Source organism: Petaurus breviceps, unplaced genomic scaffold (assembly GCF_028583685.1).
Source record: "Petaurus breviceps papuanus isolate PSGF00001 unplaced genomic scaffold, PetGlider_PUasm1.0 171, whole genome shotgun sequence".
Taxonomy (NCBI): domain Eukaryota; kingdom Metazoa; phylum Chordata; class Mammalia; order Diprotodontia; family Petauridae; genus Petaurus; species Petaurus breviceps.
Genome location: NW_027185754.1, coordinates 26,054,850 through 26,070,658, shown reverse-complemented (window position 1 = coordinate 26,070,658; position 15,809 = coordinate 26,054,850). Strand labels below are relative to the sequence as shown.

The 15,809-nt window shown below is 41.9% G+C and overlaps 1 protein-coding gene across 2 annotated transcripts in view; it reads right to left on the bottom strand.

The window, feature by feature from the left end:
- NR6A1 (nuclear receptor subfamily 6 group A member 1) overlaps positions 1-6,600 on the bottom strand; it is a 251,344-nt gene extending 244,744 nt beyond the window's left edge. For both annotated transcript variants that reach the window (XM_069082779.1, XM_069082780.1), the window contains exon 1: positions 6,318-6,600. In XM_069082779.1, coding sequence (XP_068938880.1) covers positions 6,318-6,432 — 115 coding nt within the window. In that variant the 5' untranslated portion in view covers positions 6,433-6,600. The remainder of the gene's footprint in view (positions 1-6,317) is intronic.
- Positions 6,601-15,809: the final 9,209 nt, after the last annotated feature.

Sequence of the window (15,809 nt, the reverse complement as noted above, 5' to 3'; positions counted from 1 at the left end):
AAAAAAAAAAAAGAATCTTAATCAATATAAATATTACTCTTCAAAGGTAACTGGCCAAAAGCTTAGCTTTCATACCAATTATATACATTGGAAATAGTTAACAAAGGAAGGGCATTAAGCTCAGCGACAATGGAGAAAAAGGAGCAGTGCAATTCTGGAGTAAATATAAGAAAAGGAAAGTGAAGACAAGACCACTAGTATCTAGATTAGCTTCTTAATAAAGGAATTAAGAGAATCTTCCTCTAGAGGACGGTTAGCCTTCCAGCTGTTAAAAATATTTATAAAGTTAGTAAACCCTCATATAAACCAATAAATACAATTTGAAAATTATGTGAAACTATTCATCACTCATTCATAAAAGCTCCAATACTTCCTGTGTGACTTATGGGAAAGTTACAGTTTCTTCATCTGTAAAATCAAAATAATAAAAATCTTTAAGGTTTAATAAGCACTTCTCACAAGGACTCTGAGGCAGATAGCCAAGTATTCCAAGATTTTGAAGTAACTCCATAAATATAAGGTGTTACTCAGAAAAATACTAAGTTCCTACTGTGTCTATACTAAAAAGCTTAGACCTGGAAAAGTGTGGCTAAAGTAGGACCATTGCCATCATGAAGTTCACAGTCTGGTTGGGGATTAAGACACAATATAATAACTATCACTTAAGTCATGTCTTCACAACCTCTCTATAAGATAGGTTGGGCACATATTATCACCCCCATTTTATAAATAGGGAAACAGGATCTGAAAGGTCAGATGTAACCTAGGGTTACATGGCTAGTAAATTCTGGAGTCAAAATTTGAACTCCTGTTCTTAGAAACGAAAAATATTTCCTTTCAGGAGTGCATCAAAAAGAGGAAATGTTGTTGGAGGATATCAAGGAAGGTCACCTGGACAATAGACACCTGGAAATGCTGGCATTTTAAGAGAGCCTGAAAGCATTAGTAAGAATTCAACAAGGGATGCCAATAGGTCTGAGCATTAATTGTCTATACACTCAATACAATCCTAGATTTCTGAAAGTATATGTGTACACTGGGCAAATGCCCCTCCCACTAGGTTTTCTACAGACGAGTTTTGGGGTAGAGTAGGGATTGAGCTTGTTCTCCCTAATTGTCATAACAAAAGAATAGTATCTTAAAGTAGGACAAAACTGAAGTTGAATCCACCAACATGCAAATCTGAGCATAGGTAGATTCATTTAAACCTTCAGTGTCACTACAAGCACTACTTTCATCAGCAATCATTTGCCAAAATAGCTCAAATCCTCCAAAACTCTGTAAATTTTAAAAAGTCTTCATTCTGATTCCCACCTTCCCCTCCAGGAGCTTCCTGAATATGTTAATTCCACTGCTTTCAGGCCCTCCACAATCTGATACCATTCCCCACTTTCTGGTCTTTCCCCTTTTCTCTCCCTCCACTTAATTCTATGTCGAAGGCAAACTGTACTACTCTCAATTCCACAAGCTCCTCATTCTCACATCTCAGTTCTCCAGTTTGCCTGAAATGCTCTCCCCTTCTTCTTCTCCATCCAGTGAATTTCTAATAACCCTTTCAACCCTAAATCAAATGGCCTCTCCCTCCCTGAAGTATCTCCAGATCCCACCAGAATGTAACAAGTCTCATCATTACATAGAACTTACCTTTCCACCTCCCTAAAGAACTTAATGATGATGCTGAATATAACATACGTATATAAATTCATGAATATAAAACAACTGCAGTTTGTCAAGTTCCTTTGGAGTGACCTCCCCCAGGGCCTACCTCAGATCGTCTGGTTCAGGTTCTTGTTCAAACTACATGGCACCCCAAAAGTTTAAATGCAGTTTGAAGTTATTAAGGCTCAAGTAGCTTTAATTAAATTAATGTTAAAAGACTCTTAAAACTGCACTAAGTCTTTTGGGCCATCCTCTATAATCATCATAACTACATACAATTAATTTAATTTTTAATATATAATCATTATAACAACATAAGTCACACTTTAGCAGTTAATGCATTAAAAATAAACCATATTTTCCATTTATTACATTGTTTTTGTACAAAATAAATGCCCTCTAATGTCTTCTCCCTCAGTGATCTGCTTTTGAAAACCCAATTAACTCTTGTTAAGCAGTATGTATGCCCATACTTGAAAATGTGCTACTTATTCTTCTCAAAAAAAAAATGAACCCCCCATTGGCATCCCCAAATCATTCCTCTTTCTTCTGAAAGCCCTTCCATAGTTCCCTTCAGTTATAACTACAGTTGAGCAAATGTGTTTGTTGTAAAAGACCCTACAAGAGAGCAACAGAAAAATATCTTGCCCACTCAGCACAAAGAATTCCTGGAAGGGTTGGGGCTGCTTGCATCAAAGGCAGGCTGTCCTGTTAAAACGGGAACAGAACAGAAAAACCATTTAGAAGACTGTAAATTCAGCATCCCCAGGAATTCCTCCAGGAAAACATTTCTAAAATTCCATTTTTGAGTTTTATTGTTTCCATACTTCTATCAGTATTAAGCATTTTTATTTTATCTACTATAGTTCTATTTTACACAAAATTCAACATTCCCCCAAAGCTTAAAAACCTCCAGACAGAGCCCTGTTTATGAAGGAAATGAAGGAAATCAGTTACTAGGGCAAAAAGTGAAAAGAATTCAGCTCCTCTGACTAGTACATAAGGAGAAATGAGGGGGTTGGATTAGACATTTTCTAACATTCCCTACAGAGTAACCATTCTTTATTCCAGGATTTTAGATCTTCATTTGGTCTAGAGAAGGATGTAACTAGGAAGCAAAAGAATTTTTTAAAAAATGTTTATGTAAAATGCCACTCATTTCATTAGCATACTGTGGTTCTCTTGGGAGCTCCAATTCAAGCTTTAATACAAAGAGAGAACAAAAGATAGTACAAAAAATCAACTGTCGGATATTTCACCCTCCCCATCAAATATGATCATTCCATTTCCATTCTATAACTATTTGCTAGGTTTAATGTCCCAGTTTCCCATGTATTTACAGCAACACAGAGATAGCTTTCATTTACACAGAAGAATTCGGCAACTCTAAAGAAGACAAATGCCAAATACTAATAGCTAAAACTCTGCCATTTCAAACTGGCTCTCATCATTCAGGAAGATGAATAGGAAATTTGGATGAGTTAAAATCACCATTAAAGTTCTTTAAAATGTACCAATGAATAATTGATAGCCAAGGCAATTCCTAGTCTCCCCTTAACTACTATATTGCTTTTAAGTAGACAAAAGTAATCACTCTGTTCTAAGACTGGTCATCTTTGTGGATGTGAAAATCTTACATAAAGGCAATAGAGGGTATGTTTTACTTTATATATGGTTCATAGGACTTGCTGGGAAGAGCCCAAATCACAGTCTAACTTTTTCAGATGGGCTTAACAGATAGATGAATAGCTAACTAAATTATCAAAAATACTACAGAGGAAAAAGTCCAATGAATTAAATAGATGGGCTTTGTTCTACAAGACTCTTTCTCCCTATCCTAACTGGATCCCAGGTTCCCTCTCTTTGTGCCACAGGAAATTTTATTGATTTCAAACACGCTCACAATTCAGAAGTCAATCCCCAAAGACACCACCACACATGACACCCAAATATCAGGGAAGCACTCCTTTTATCCACATTCCCTACATCTTGATCTGGGTCAATCAAACACAATTCAACTTTTAAAAACTTCTTTCCACCTGCAACTTGTGTTTTATTCAAAATTAAAATGAATACAAACCCATCTTAATTTATTCCATAAAGCAGCAAGGTCAGCAAGGATTTCAGCCCACAAATTCGGCAGAGATTCCCTCAAAGTGAAATACATACCTCCCAATTCTAAGCTAGATTTAAAAGACATTTTTGCAATACTGTGGTTCTGTTATTTTCAAGTCAAATGCTTTACTTGAAGTCAGAACACCAAAAACGTTTGTTCTTAGATCCTTTTCAGCTCTAAATTCTAACAAACTATATTCTACAATCCCTCCCAGTTTTAACATTGTTATCTTTATCTTAACATTCTACTGTGGCTTTCAACTTCAACATTTTATGTCTGAAGTTTGAAGTCTCAATTTATATAATTCCATGACTAAGTCTATCTAAACAATTGCAAATATCTAAGAAGAGTGAAACCTCAGTTACTCTCTTCCTTACTCTGAAATGCAGAGATGTGTAAAAGGTGGAAGCCACAGCAAATAAATAAAGAGGTTTTGCCACTTCAGCATTTGCTATTGCAGGTCCCCAAGCACCCTTTGTAATTCAGAACTCCCGGTGCTATTGCTCCAGCAGCTAATTGCTCCAGGGCGCTTTCCAAGTTCAAAAGTTCACCTTTTACGACCTCACAAAGGCTTCTTACACTTTACTAATAAACATATACCCAAGGCAAACACTGAAGGGAACTATATCAAACCTACAAATAAACCTTCAGTTCAAGGAGTACACACACACCCCCTTCCAAAAAAAAGTCAGTTCAGTCAGGGACCCAAGAGGCCTGAATAAAGGGGTGATATGCTACCCAAGCGGGATGCCCACCTTCACCATCTCGCTTTCCAAAAACTGCACTCTGGGTCTCACAGATCTCTCCGAACCTCCTATAAGAGAACCGGGACAATGCCCTCCAAGGATCAATTCCTCAAGCAGGGTTCTTTAAGGCTCTATTGGGGGTGAATCAGAGTACCAGGCAATGGCGGGGCCAATGGGGGTTGGGAAAACGGACGGTTCTCTTACAACTCTGAACTCAAAGAGAATAAATTGAGGGGCAAGATGAGAATTGGAGATTAGAAGTAGGAAAACAAGAACTTGTGGTCACTTTGGCTGCTAGGTTAAGAACCAAAGTCACAGAGACCATGGACAGAAAAGAGATTTAGGAAGAGGGGTGGTGGAGATGGAAAGAAGTCCAAAAGGGAAAGGAATTCGAAGAACCTAGGAAAAGTGAGGCTAGACCTTGAGGTAAGCAGCCCCGTAGGGGAGAGAATGTGAAAGCTGACTGAGAGGAGGAAAACGTTAAGTAGTGGGATCCGGGTCCCCAGGTATAATGACAGAGATTTAAGGACCTGCAGAAAGAACCCACGAGGAAGAAGTGTATTAAGGAACTGGAAAATAGGGACGAACCAAGGAGACTACGAAATGGGGAAGGAGAATTAAGGGATAAAAAAGGGCCGGGAAAACTAAAGAGGGAGTGAGAAATACCCAAGAGCCTAGGAGCACCCGTACTTGTGGAATCAAAGAGAATTAATTCATAGAACCCTGAAAAGGTGAGACAGGGTTTAGAAAATGGGGGCGGGAAAGGATATGGTTAAGAAGGCTAAGACCAGAAAAGACTTGGAAAGACTGGGAAAAGGGGGCTGAGGTCAGAAAGACATAGAGGAGGGGAGGTAGGAACCTATATATGGGGAGTCCTGAAAATAAGGACCAAGGCGGGGATGAGACTCCTAGAATAAGAAGAAATGCGCTTTTACAAACGGGGGTTAGAGAGTTGTCCCGGGAATTTGAAATTAGAAGAATGGGGTGGGGGCAGCCGGAAGAAGGTGGAGGGATCTGGAGAATTGAGAGGATGTGAGGTCCAGGAGAGCAGAAGGGGGGGAGGTGTGGGGTGGAGAGAGAGAAGGGTAGAGAGAAGTGGGGAAAACACCCTTGGGAGGAGAGGGTGGGGAGGAGAGAATGGGGGAAGGAAAAGGGAGGAAAGAAGGGATCTGGGGAGCAAGAGAGGTACGAGAAGGGGAAGATGGGAGAAGGGGGTCCGTGTTATGGGGGAGGGGAGAAAGGTTCCAAGAATAGAGGGAAGAGGAGATCCGGAAATTGTGGTGAAGAGATTGGAGAACTAAGGAACTCAACTCCTACAGAGGTTGGAAGCGGAGGGGACGGAGGGGGGTGGGGAATGGTCCGGAGAATAGGAAGAGGGAGGAAAAGGGGAGGCCCCAAGATTGGCTGGGGGGAGAAGTGGGGAGAGGCCTAGGGGAGAAGAGTTCCAGTCCTGGTGGACGGGGATAGGAGTTGAGGTCCAGAGATTGGGGAAAGGAAGAAGGTGGGGTAGGTTCGGACTTGGGGGGGTGGGGCAAGGGAGAGGCTAGAAGAGGGAATTTGGGTAGAAGAGAGATGAAAGGAGACCAGAAAATTAGGATGGGGGTGGGGTTCCAAGAGAGGAGGGAAGTGTCCGGAGATTGGGGTAAGGGGGAGAGTGGGAGGTCAAGGGGCATGAAAAGGATGGGGGTCCAGAATGGATGCTGGGGAGTGGAGGAGTTGGGGTAAGGGTCAAAGATGGACGCAGCCGGAGCCCGGAGTTTGGGGTAAGGTGCCGGGCGCGAGTGCAGGGTACCTACCGTTGCGCGGTCCCGGGGCTGCTGCCGGGGTCGCCGCGGGGGTCGGGGCCAGGGGAGGCTCCAGAAAAGCGGAGGAGCCTCCGGCGCCGCTGTGCGGCCGCTCGTCCCGCTCCATGGGCGCGCTCAGGGCCAGCGCGGGGCCCGCAGCTCCGCCAGGGGCGGCTCCCCAGAGGCGGAGGCTGTCATGGCCCGGGCCGGGCCGGGCCGGGACAAGCTGGGCTACGCTGAACTGCTCGGCGCCGGGCTAGGAGTTACGCTGGGTTCCCGAGGCTCCTGCGCTGAATGAGATTCCCCGGCCGAGCCCGGGCCCGGCCCCTCAGCACTGGCCAGCTCCCTCCCCCGACGTCACCGCGCCCAACTCACTGGGCTTCACGGGGCACGCCGGGAAATGGAGTCCGCCCTGAGGCACCGCCCCGGCTCGGGATGCACCAACACAACCTTCATCATGGGGAGAGGTGAAAGGAAGAACCCCACCAAAAAAGGGGGCCGTGACATCACAGATAAGAAATATCCAGAGAGTTCCATCTATTTTAAAGTTATAATCAATAATACCTATATATTATGCCTTTTTATGTATTTTTTCACAATCACTAGACTTTGTGGTGCTGCAGTTTCCTCTTTACTGAATAAACTTCCCCAAAAGGGTAGCTCCTCGTTAAGACCCACCCCTTCCTCCCCGTAGGCTACCGTCGCCAAAGAGAGCACGTGCTACAAGAAACGCCCCCAGGGGGTGGGGAATCAGAGGGGGCGGGTCCTTGAGCGCCCTTTTTAGGTTTCTGCAGACTAGTTGCCTGGAATTAAATGGCAGGAATTACTTATTGTCAACCTGCTTGTTGGATTATAAGAAGACATTTATAAAGTATTACAAAACACTTCCACAACACCCCCATGAGGTAGGTTGTTCAAAGATAATCCCGTTTTCAGATGGGAAGATTAAAGCTCAGATAAATTGCCCAGGGTTGGGCAGCTAGTAAATTTCGGATCTGGGATTTGAGCATCTCACCTGATCCCAGGCAAGTTCAGCACTTTGTGGAACTCAGTTTCCTCGTATGAAAAATGAGGAAATTGAAAATGATCTCTCAAGTTCTTTCCAGTTCTACATCACATGACCCTACACTACTTTCCCTTTTCCACACCTACACTATCAATGAAACCTAGTGACCAAGGAATACAACACAATCTTTTTACAGATAGGGAAACTGAGACCCAAAAATGTGAATAGTGACTCGCCAAAGACTACACAAGTGTAATGGAATCTTGGGGTTGGAGCGAACATCAGGAGAATAGGAAGTTCAGTCCTCATATGAGCAAGAATTAATCCCCTCTACTAAATACCTATTAGTATTTATTTGAAAGTATCCACCCGCCGTAAATTTCGTTTTTTGATTTTCTAGTTGTTTTTTCTAGAGCAGGTAAGTGGCGCCGTGTATAGAGCGCCAGGCTCGAAGAGTTCAAATCTGGCCCCAGACAATTAACTAGCTGGGCAATCACCTATTTTCCTCAGTTTCCTCATCTGTAGAAACGATCTGGGGAAGGAAATGGCATACCACTCCAGTATCTTCGCCAAGAAAATCCTAAATGCGGTCACGAAGAGTCGGACTCACTGAAAAATTGTTTTTCTTGCTGCTGAGCCATGTTTGGCCAGGAGATGGAGCGCAACTATTACCAATGCTGCTGCTTTGAGGTGCACGGGTCAAACCTAAGACCCCTCCAAAAAATATATGGACCGGTGGCTGTCTCCTTACAGACAGGTCCTGGGTTAAGGCCTGGGATAATGGACAAAATTGGATAATGGACGAAACTCTGATTACTGTTCTTTATTCCTCCTTCAGCACCACCACCCCTACACACACACATACACACTAATCTCTAACCAAACTTTTGCAAAACTTGAGTCTTTTAAGCTCCCCAATTCTAGTATCTTGGCCCTGCCCCTTCTCTTTTTCCCCAACTCCCTACACTAGGTTCTGCACTTGACAAGTACTAAGTAAATGTTTGATGGATGAATTCCATCTGCTACCTGTATGATTGGTTCAACTCAACCAAGATCTATTGTTCTTAGTAGCCAACTACATGTAAGTCACCATGCTGGGCATTGGAAACACAAAGATTTAAAAAAAAAAAAAACATTTCAGCCTTTGCTGTCCTGAAACTTATGTTTTAGGTGAGGGAGAGAGAGAGAATGGGGGAGTGCTGGCAGGGTATAAGACATGAACACACAGAGTAATGGGAGTAGAGCATGATGGGATGGAGATCCAGACAAATGCTGAGGAAAATTCCAGAAAGAGAAAACTACATTCAAGAGATCAGGGATATGGGGTGGCTAGGTGGTGAAGTGAGTAGAGTGCCGCCCTGGAGTCAGGAGGATCTGAGTTCAGATCTGGCCTCAGACACTTAACACTCACACACACACACACACACACACACACACACACACATACACAAAACTAGCTGTGTGACCTTGGGCAAGTTACTTAACCCCAATTGCCTTCCAAAAAGCAAAATAATAATAATAATAAAAAGAGATCAGGGAACGGGGTGGCTAGGTGGCACAGTGAATAAAGCACCTGAATTCAAATCTGACCTCAGACACTTAACACAAAAACTAGCCATGTGACCGTAGGCAAGTCACTCCCAAAAAAAGCAAAAAAAAAAGAGATCAGAGAACGTTTCACCAAGGAGGTGCTGCTACTTGAGCTGGAAGAGAAGGATTCTGAAAGGCAGTGGTGAGAAGGGAGTACATCCCAAACAGGGAGAATGGCTTATTAAGCTTGAGGGATGGCTATCAGTCCAGTTTAGTTGGAGTTTAGAATGCACAATACCAAATAAGTCTGGAATGGAAAGTTCCAATCTAAAAAGTATTTATTAAATGCCTACTGTGCACAGGCACTTGCCAAATACTAAGGATACAAAATAGAGAAAGGAAAAAAAAATTTTGTCCTCAAGAAGCTTATATCCTACTGGAAGTATATGACATATAAACAGATAAATATATATAGGATCATTTGCAAAGGAGAAGTAGGAAGGAGGGAGTACTCATAACTAAGGGTATCCAAAAAAGTTTCAGATAGGAGATGGCTCATAAGGTGAGCCATTAAAGGGGTTTAGGGAGGAGGTAGATTATGAAAAGCCTTAATAACAATAATGGCTAGCTTGTTATGGCATTTTTAACCACTTTACTTATGTTATCTCCTTTGACCCTCACAATGTCATTGTAAGGTAGATTCTGAAATCATGTGTGTTGCACTGGGCTTAAGTTGGGGGTTGTAAACTAAGGTATCACCTTGTTTCTGAGCCTCAACATGAACCAATGCCCAGAGGATTCTGGGGCAGGAGACCCCATTCTCTTTGGAGACCAAATAAAAGCAGAGTCAGATCTAGGAAATTGGGGGGCACAATCCACACTGAACCTGGGAAATCTGAGCTGAAGATAAGGTTAGTTAGCAAGTGTGACATGCTAGAATAGGCTGAGTGAAAGCTGTGCCACTGAGATGCTCTGAGAAGTCAACATAGGGATCAAAAAAGACAAGCATTTAGTTCTTACATGTTTTATTCTCTATAGCCATGCTCTTAATATTGTTGAATATATCATGTTCCCAAAGACATATTTGTGGCCTAGAGTCCATGGGCCACCAAGGGAAGAGAGATGGCATGGTGTAATTGGTTTAGAGTCAGATGACCTGGGTTGAAATTCCACCTCATTCTCTTACCACCTGTTGTGACTTTGAGCAAATCACACCATTTCTGAGCCCCAGCTTTTAGTATTCTATCCATTGTCTCAGAGAGGCAGGGAGATTCTCAAAAGGAGCTTGAGCTTCCCAATGCAATTCAAGTTGTTTTTGTCTTTCAGAAGAGGGAATTCCTCTCAAGATTTCACCAGATTGGAGCTCAAAGGGCCCTCAGAGGCCATTTAGTTCAGCTCTCTAGTTTGACAGATGGAATTCTGACTCAGGAGATGAAGGCACAGATAGGAAACATCCCAGGTGGAATTTGATTGAACCCAGCCTCTCTGCCTCCAGAACCATTGCTCTTTCCACTGGGCTAAACTGCCTCCTATTCATCCACTCTCTCCTCACTTCCCTGTTGCTATTCCGTTGCCCAAGTGGGGTTTGGTCTGGGACCTATTGTTGGTCAATCAGTGAGAGCCAGAGTAATTTGGGTTTAAGGCATGATCTTAGGCAACTGATTAGATGGGGGTAGGGAGGTTGAGAACAGAAATAAGGCAGCCCTGAGGTCTTGAGTCCCAGGGACTGGGAAATTGGGGAAGAAGGAACAAGGAGAGGGGAGTGAAACCCTTGTCCAGTGTTCAACTAGCGGACATATTAGGCAGAGCTGAATTATATTCATCTTGAATTCTTGCTATAAATGAAATGAGAAAAAAGAAGGAAGTTGCAACCAAATCAAAGGATGCCTCAAATCCTTAGAGGCAAAGAAACAAGTTGGTAAAGTTGGTATTATTGTCTGCCCAAAGGTGACAAGAAACATCATTTCTTGGTCATCTTGTATTCAGTGCTCATAAGTATTTTCAAAAAGAAGGATATGAAAGTAATTAAGCCTAAGGTTGCAGAGGATGAAAAACTTGCTAAGACCTTGCAAATTAAATCAACATACAGTTTTAATACTAGGTGACTTCAATGCAAAGGTGGAAAAAGATGGAAAATAAACTGGAAAGCATGTCAGTACAAATGAGAGAGTACAAAGGCCCATAGAAAACAAAGAAGACTCCCACTTTTTTTTTTTTTTTGCTTTTTGGAGGGCAATTGGGGTTAAGTGACTTGCCCAAGGTCACATGGCTAGTTTTTGTGTTAAGTGTCTGAGGCTGGATTTGAACTTAGGTCCTCTTGACTCCAGGACCAGTGCTCTATTCACTGGGCCGCCTAGCCCACTCACACTTTTACAGCATGAATTCTTTCTGTGAGAAGAGACTCTGTAAAATTATAGGTCAACCACTGAATGAATTTTACATCTTCAAGAATAACGTATACTGGTCAAGTCATTGAAATATGAAGTTTCTGTCATTGATTGTAGTGGTCTGCTGTAGAAGGCCAAAAGTTTTATTTGCTTTTTTGTTTGTTTTAAAACATATCAGAGGATTTTAAGAACATTTAAAATGATAATTAGATGACTTCTGCTTGCATTTTACTTAATAACTAGGCAACTAGGTAGAAGCAAAAATTTCTGAATGTATTTAAAAGCTTATTATGTTAATTACTGTCTCAGGAAGGTGGGGAGGGAGGGAAGGAAGGGAGAGAATTTGGAACTCAAAAAATTTTCAAATGAATGTTAAAATTGTCTTTACATGTAATTGGGAAAAAATAAAATATTTTTTAAAAAGCTTACAATGATTTCAAAATGGTAAAAATGTTTATGAGAATCATCTATACACACATTAAGAGAATCTTGGATAAGGGTATATTAGTGTGGAAAAGGCATTATTTTTCAAGTGATACTACACATTGGACCACACCTTTTTTATCTTTGCACAATTAACTAAAAGATGTAGAGAATACAAGGTCTCACTGTGCTTATTTATTATTTTTTTTATTTTGAAAAAGTATTTGAAGGGGCAGCCAGGTGGCTCAGTGAGTAAGAGTACCAGCTCCAGTGTTGGGACGACCTGGAGATCAAATCCCGGGCTCAGACACTCAGCACCACACCCAGAAATAACTGGCCGTGTAACCTGGAGCAAGTTACTTAACCCCGATTGCTTAAAAATATTAAAAAAAAAAAAAGTATTTGATTCAACTGAGTAAAATTATCCCTCCTAATAAGATTTCTCAAATCCATGCAGCAAAATCTTTCAAGATTCTTTGAAAGATATGACAACAGAGGGGTGGTTATGTGGCACAGTGAATAGAGCACCAGCCCTGGAGTCAGGAGGACCTGAGTTCAAATGCAGCCTCAGACACTTAACACTCACTGTGTGACCTTGGGCAAGTCACTTAACCCCAATTGCCCTGGCTTCCCCCCTCCAAAAAGCAAAAGAAAAGATATGACAACAGAGATAACCTCTTAGGCACAGCGTAAAACAGGCAGATGTAAAAGTTAAGCTTGATGAAAGCAATCTACTACTGGAAATTTAGTGCAGAATTACAGTTGAATAAAGATTCCCTGTGGAGGGTAAGGTACTCCAGATTCTCTTGTTTATGGATATCATCTTGATGACTGCATTTCAGAATTTTGTACAGCATTCTGAAAGAGATCTGTAATCATTCAAAAGAGTTTTACTGGATCATCCACTTAGAAAAGATCAAATAGATAATATGTGTTGTACAGATTATGACATGCAGATAAAAGGATATCCTATACAACTTGCCCAGGGGCAGCTAGGTGGAAGTGAATAGAGCACCAGCCCTAGAGTCAAGAGGACCTAAGTTCAAATCCAGCCTCAGACACTTGACATACTTACTAGCTATGTGACCTTGGGCAAGTCACTTAACCCCAATTTCCCTGCCTTCCCCCCTCAAAAAAAGGGGAAAAAAATTACATAACTTGCCCAAAAGTATTTCAACCTGTGATAAATGGACAAGAAGTTTGAGCCTCCAATTAAACTCCCCATTTCACTATGGTAGTAAGCCAGGCTCCTTTACACACCCATCCTGCAGAATGCACATGACTGCTCATTTTACTCAGAGGAACTAGGACTCACCAACTATAATATGGAGGACTAGTAAGACAGAAGGCAACTAAACCTTGCCATTTACCTTACTACTTGATTCTAAGGTCCTCTAAGTCTTACCATGTACCCTCCCAGCATGCCCTCCAGATCCCTGGGCATTATCATCTGACCTGTGGATGCACCCTAAGGAGCCCTGAGTCCTGCTATCCACTCTGCAACAGAACCTCATTCACCCAATTAGTGTGTGAGTTCCTTGAGAACAGAGACCATCTATAGCTTTAATATTTGTATCAATCAACAAGCATTTAATTAGCAACTGCTATATGCTAGGCAATGGTGATACAAGTACAAAGAATGAAACCAACCCTACTAACAGAGAACTTTCCTTCTAACAGAACAACAAATACATGCATACAGGCAACATATATGTGTATATATGTATATAAATATACACATATGCATCATTTATGGTGTATATGTGTGTATAGACATACCATAAATATAAGGTGAATAAGTACAAAATAGTTTGGGAAGGAGAATACTAGCAATTGGGGAAAATCACGAAAGGCTTAATGTAGAAGATAATGCTTAACCTGTGTCTTAAAGGGAGAGAGGGATTTTATGAGGTGGAGGTAAAAATGAAATACATTCCAGGCATGGGTAAAGGCCAAAGGCACAGAAGCCAGGACATGGAGGATCATGAGAAAAGAATGACAAGACGGCCAGTTTGGCTTATCACAAAGTTCAGAAAGGGAACTAATATACCATGAGGTTTGAAAGATAGGTTGGGGCTGATCAGTTTGTCAGGTTAACTGTAATGGTGAGAAACTTGAGGCAAGGAGCTCAGGTTAGAAACTGTTATAATAGTCTAGGCAAGAAGTGATGAAGGCTGGAATCAGCATTTGTGGGGAGAAGGGGTCAGATGCAAGAGATGTCATGGAAGCAGAGAAGGCAAGATTTGGCAACTGGAGGGATACATGGGGTGAGAAAGAGTGAGGAGTTATGGCTAATGCCTAGGTTAAAAACCTGAGAGACTAGAAGGGTGGCACTACCTTTGAGAGGAATAAGGAAGTTTGGAAGAAAGGAGATTGGTTTGGGGGGGGGGGTGGAAGATAGTGAATTCAGTTTGGGACACATCTGGGACATCCAATTTGAAATGACCAATAGGCAATTGGTGACGAGGGACTAAAGTTCAAGGGGAGAGCTTGGGACCAGTTACTGATATGTGTATATCTATATATATACATTTATATGTGTGTGTATATATACACATGTGTGCATACACATATATTACATCTCTATGTATGTATATATTGCATACATATATGTATAGCACATTGTACATGTATACGCAAGTTACATTTCTACAAGTGTGTGATATGTGTAAATATAAATGTTACATAGCTACATACATGTGTACATACATTACATGTATGGTATTTGTTATATTGTACATGCCTATGTGTCACATGCATTCATGTGGTATGTGTACATGACACACATAATATATACCTATGTGGTCTCTGTGTATATACATATATTATACACATACACACTTGTCTGTGTCTCATTTGTATAAAGATGGTAATAAATCCATGGGAGCTGAGGACATTCCAAGAGAAAGCATAGCAGGAGAAGAGAAGATGGCCCAGGACAGAACCTTGGGGAACAGTCATAATTAGGGAGCATGATATGAATGATGACCCAGCAAAGGTGACTGAGAAGGAAGGGTCAGATAAACAAGAAAACCAGGAGAAAGCGGCATGACAAAAGCCCATAGAGGAGAGCGTAGCCAGGAAAAGAGGGTGGTCAACCATACCAGAGGCAGCACACAGGTTGAAAAAGCTACAGTTTGAGAAAAAAAAATACCAGACTTGGCAATTAAGAGATCATGGTAACTTTGAAGGGAGAGTTTCAGTTGAGTGATGAGGTCAGAAGTCACATTAGATTGTTAAGAGTTGAGGAGTGAGTTAGAAGAAAGGCATTAAGTGTTTGTTGACTATTGAGTGAGGAAGTGGAAGCAGCAAGTACAGAGATCCTTTTCAAGGAGTATGGCTAAGAAAGGGAGGAGGGTTAAGGTCTTATTCCTTGCTCTCACTACATGCATGTCTCTCTCTCTCTCTCTCTCTCTCTCTCTCTCTCTCTCTCTCTCTCTGTCTCTCTCTCTCTCTTTCTCTCTCTCTCTTTCCCTCTCTGTCTGTCTCTGTCTCTGTCTCTCTCCCTCCCTCCCTCCTTGTCACACCTTTCTTATCATTCCCCCTAAATCCTTCCTCCTCCCTAACTTCCCTATTACTGTTGAGAGTACCACCATCCTCCCAGTTACCCATGCTCAAATCCTAGATGTCATCCACAACTTCTCACTCTCTCTCACCTCCCGTGTACAATCTGTTTCCAGGTCCTGTTGATGCTACCTTCTCATCATCTCTCATATATGCCCCCTTCTCTACTCTGACACTGCCATCACCCTGATACAGGTTTTTTGTTGGTCTCCCTGCTATAAGTCTCTTTCTACTTTTCTACTACAATCCAATCCTCTTCTCAGCTGTCAAATTAATCTTGGCACAGATCTGACCTTGTCATCCCCAAATCCAATAAACTCTAGTGTCTCCCTATTATCTCCAGGATAAAATATAAAATCCTCTGTTTGGCATTCAAAGTCCTTCATAACCTGGTCACCTCTCACCTTTCTATTCTTCTTACATTTTACTCACCCCAACATATTCTGTGATCCTATGACATAGACCTCCTTACTGTTCCTCAAACACAATATGCCATCTCCCAACTCCAGGCATTTTCACTGGCTGTCCTCTATGCCTAAAGTTCTCTCTGTCCTTAGCTCTGCCTCCTGGCAGAATCCCAGCTAAAATCCCCAC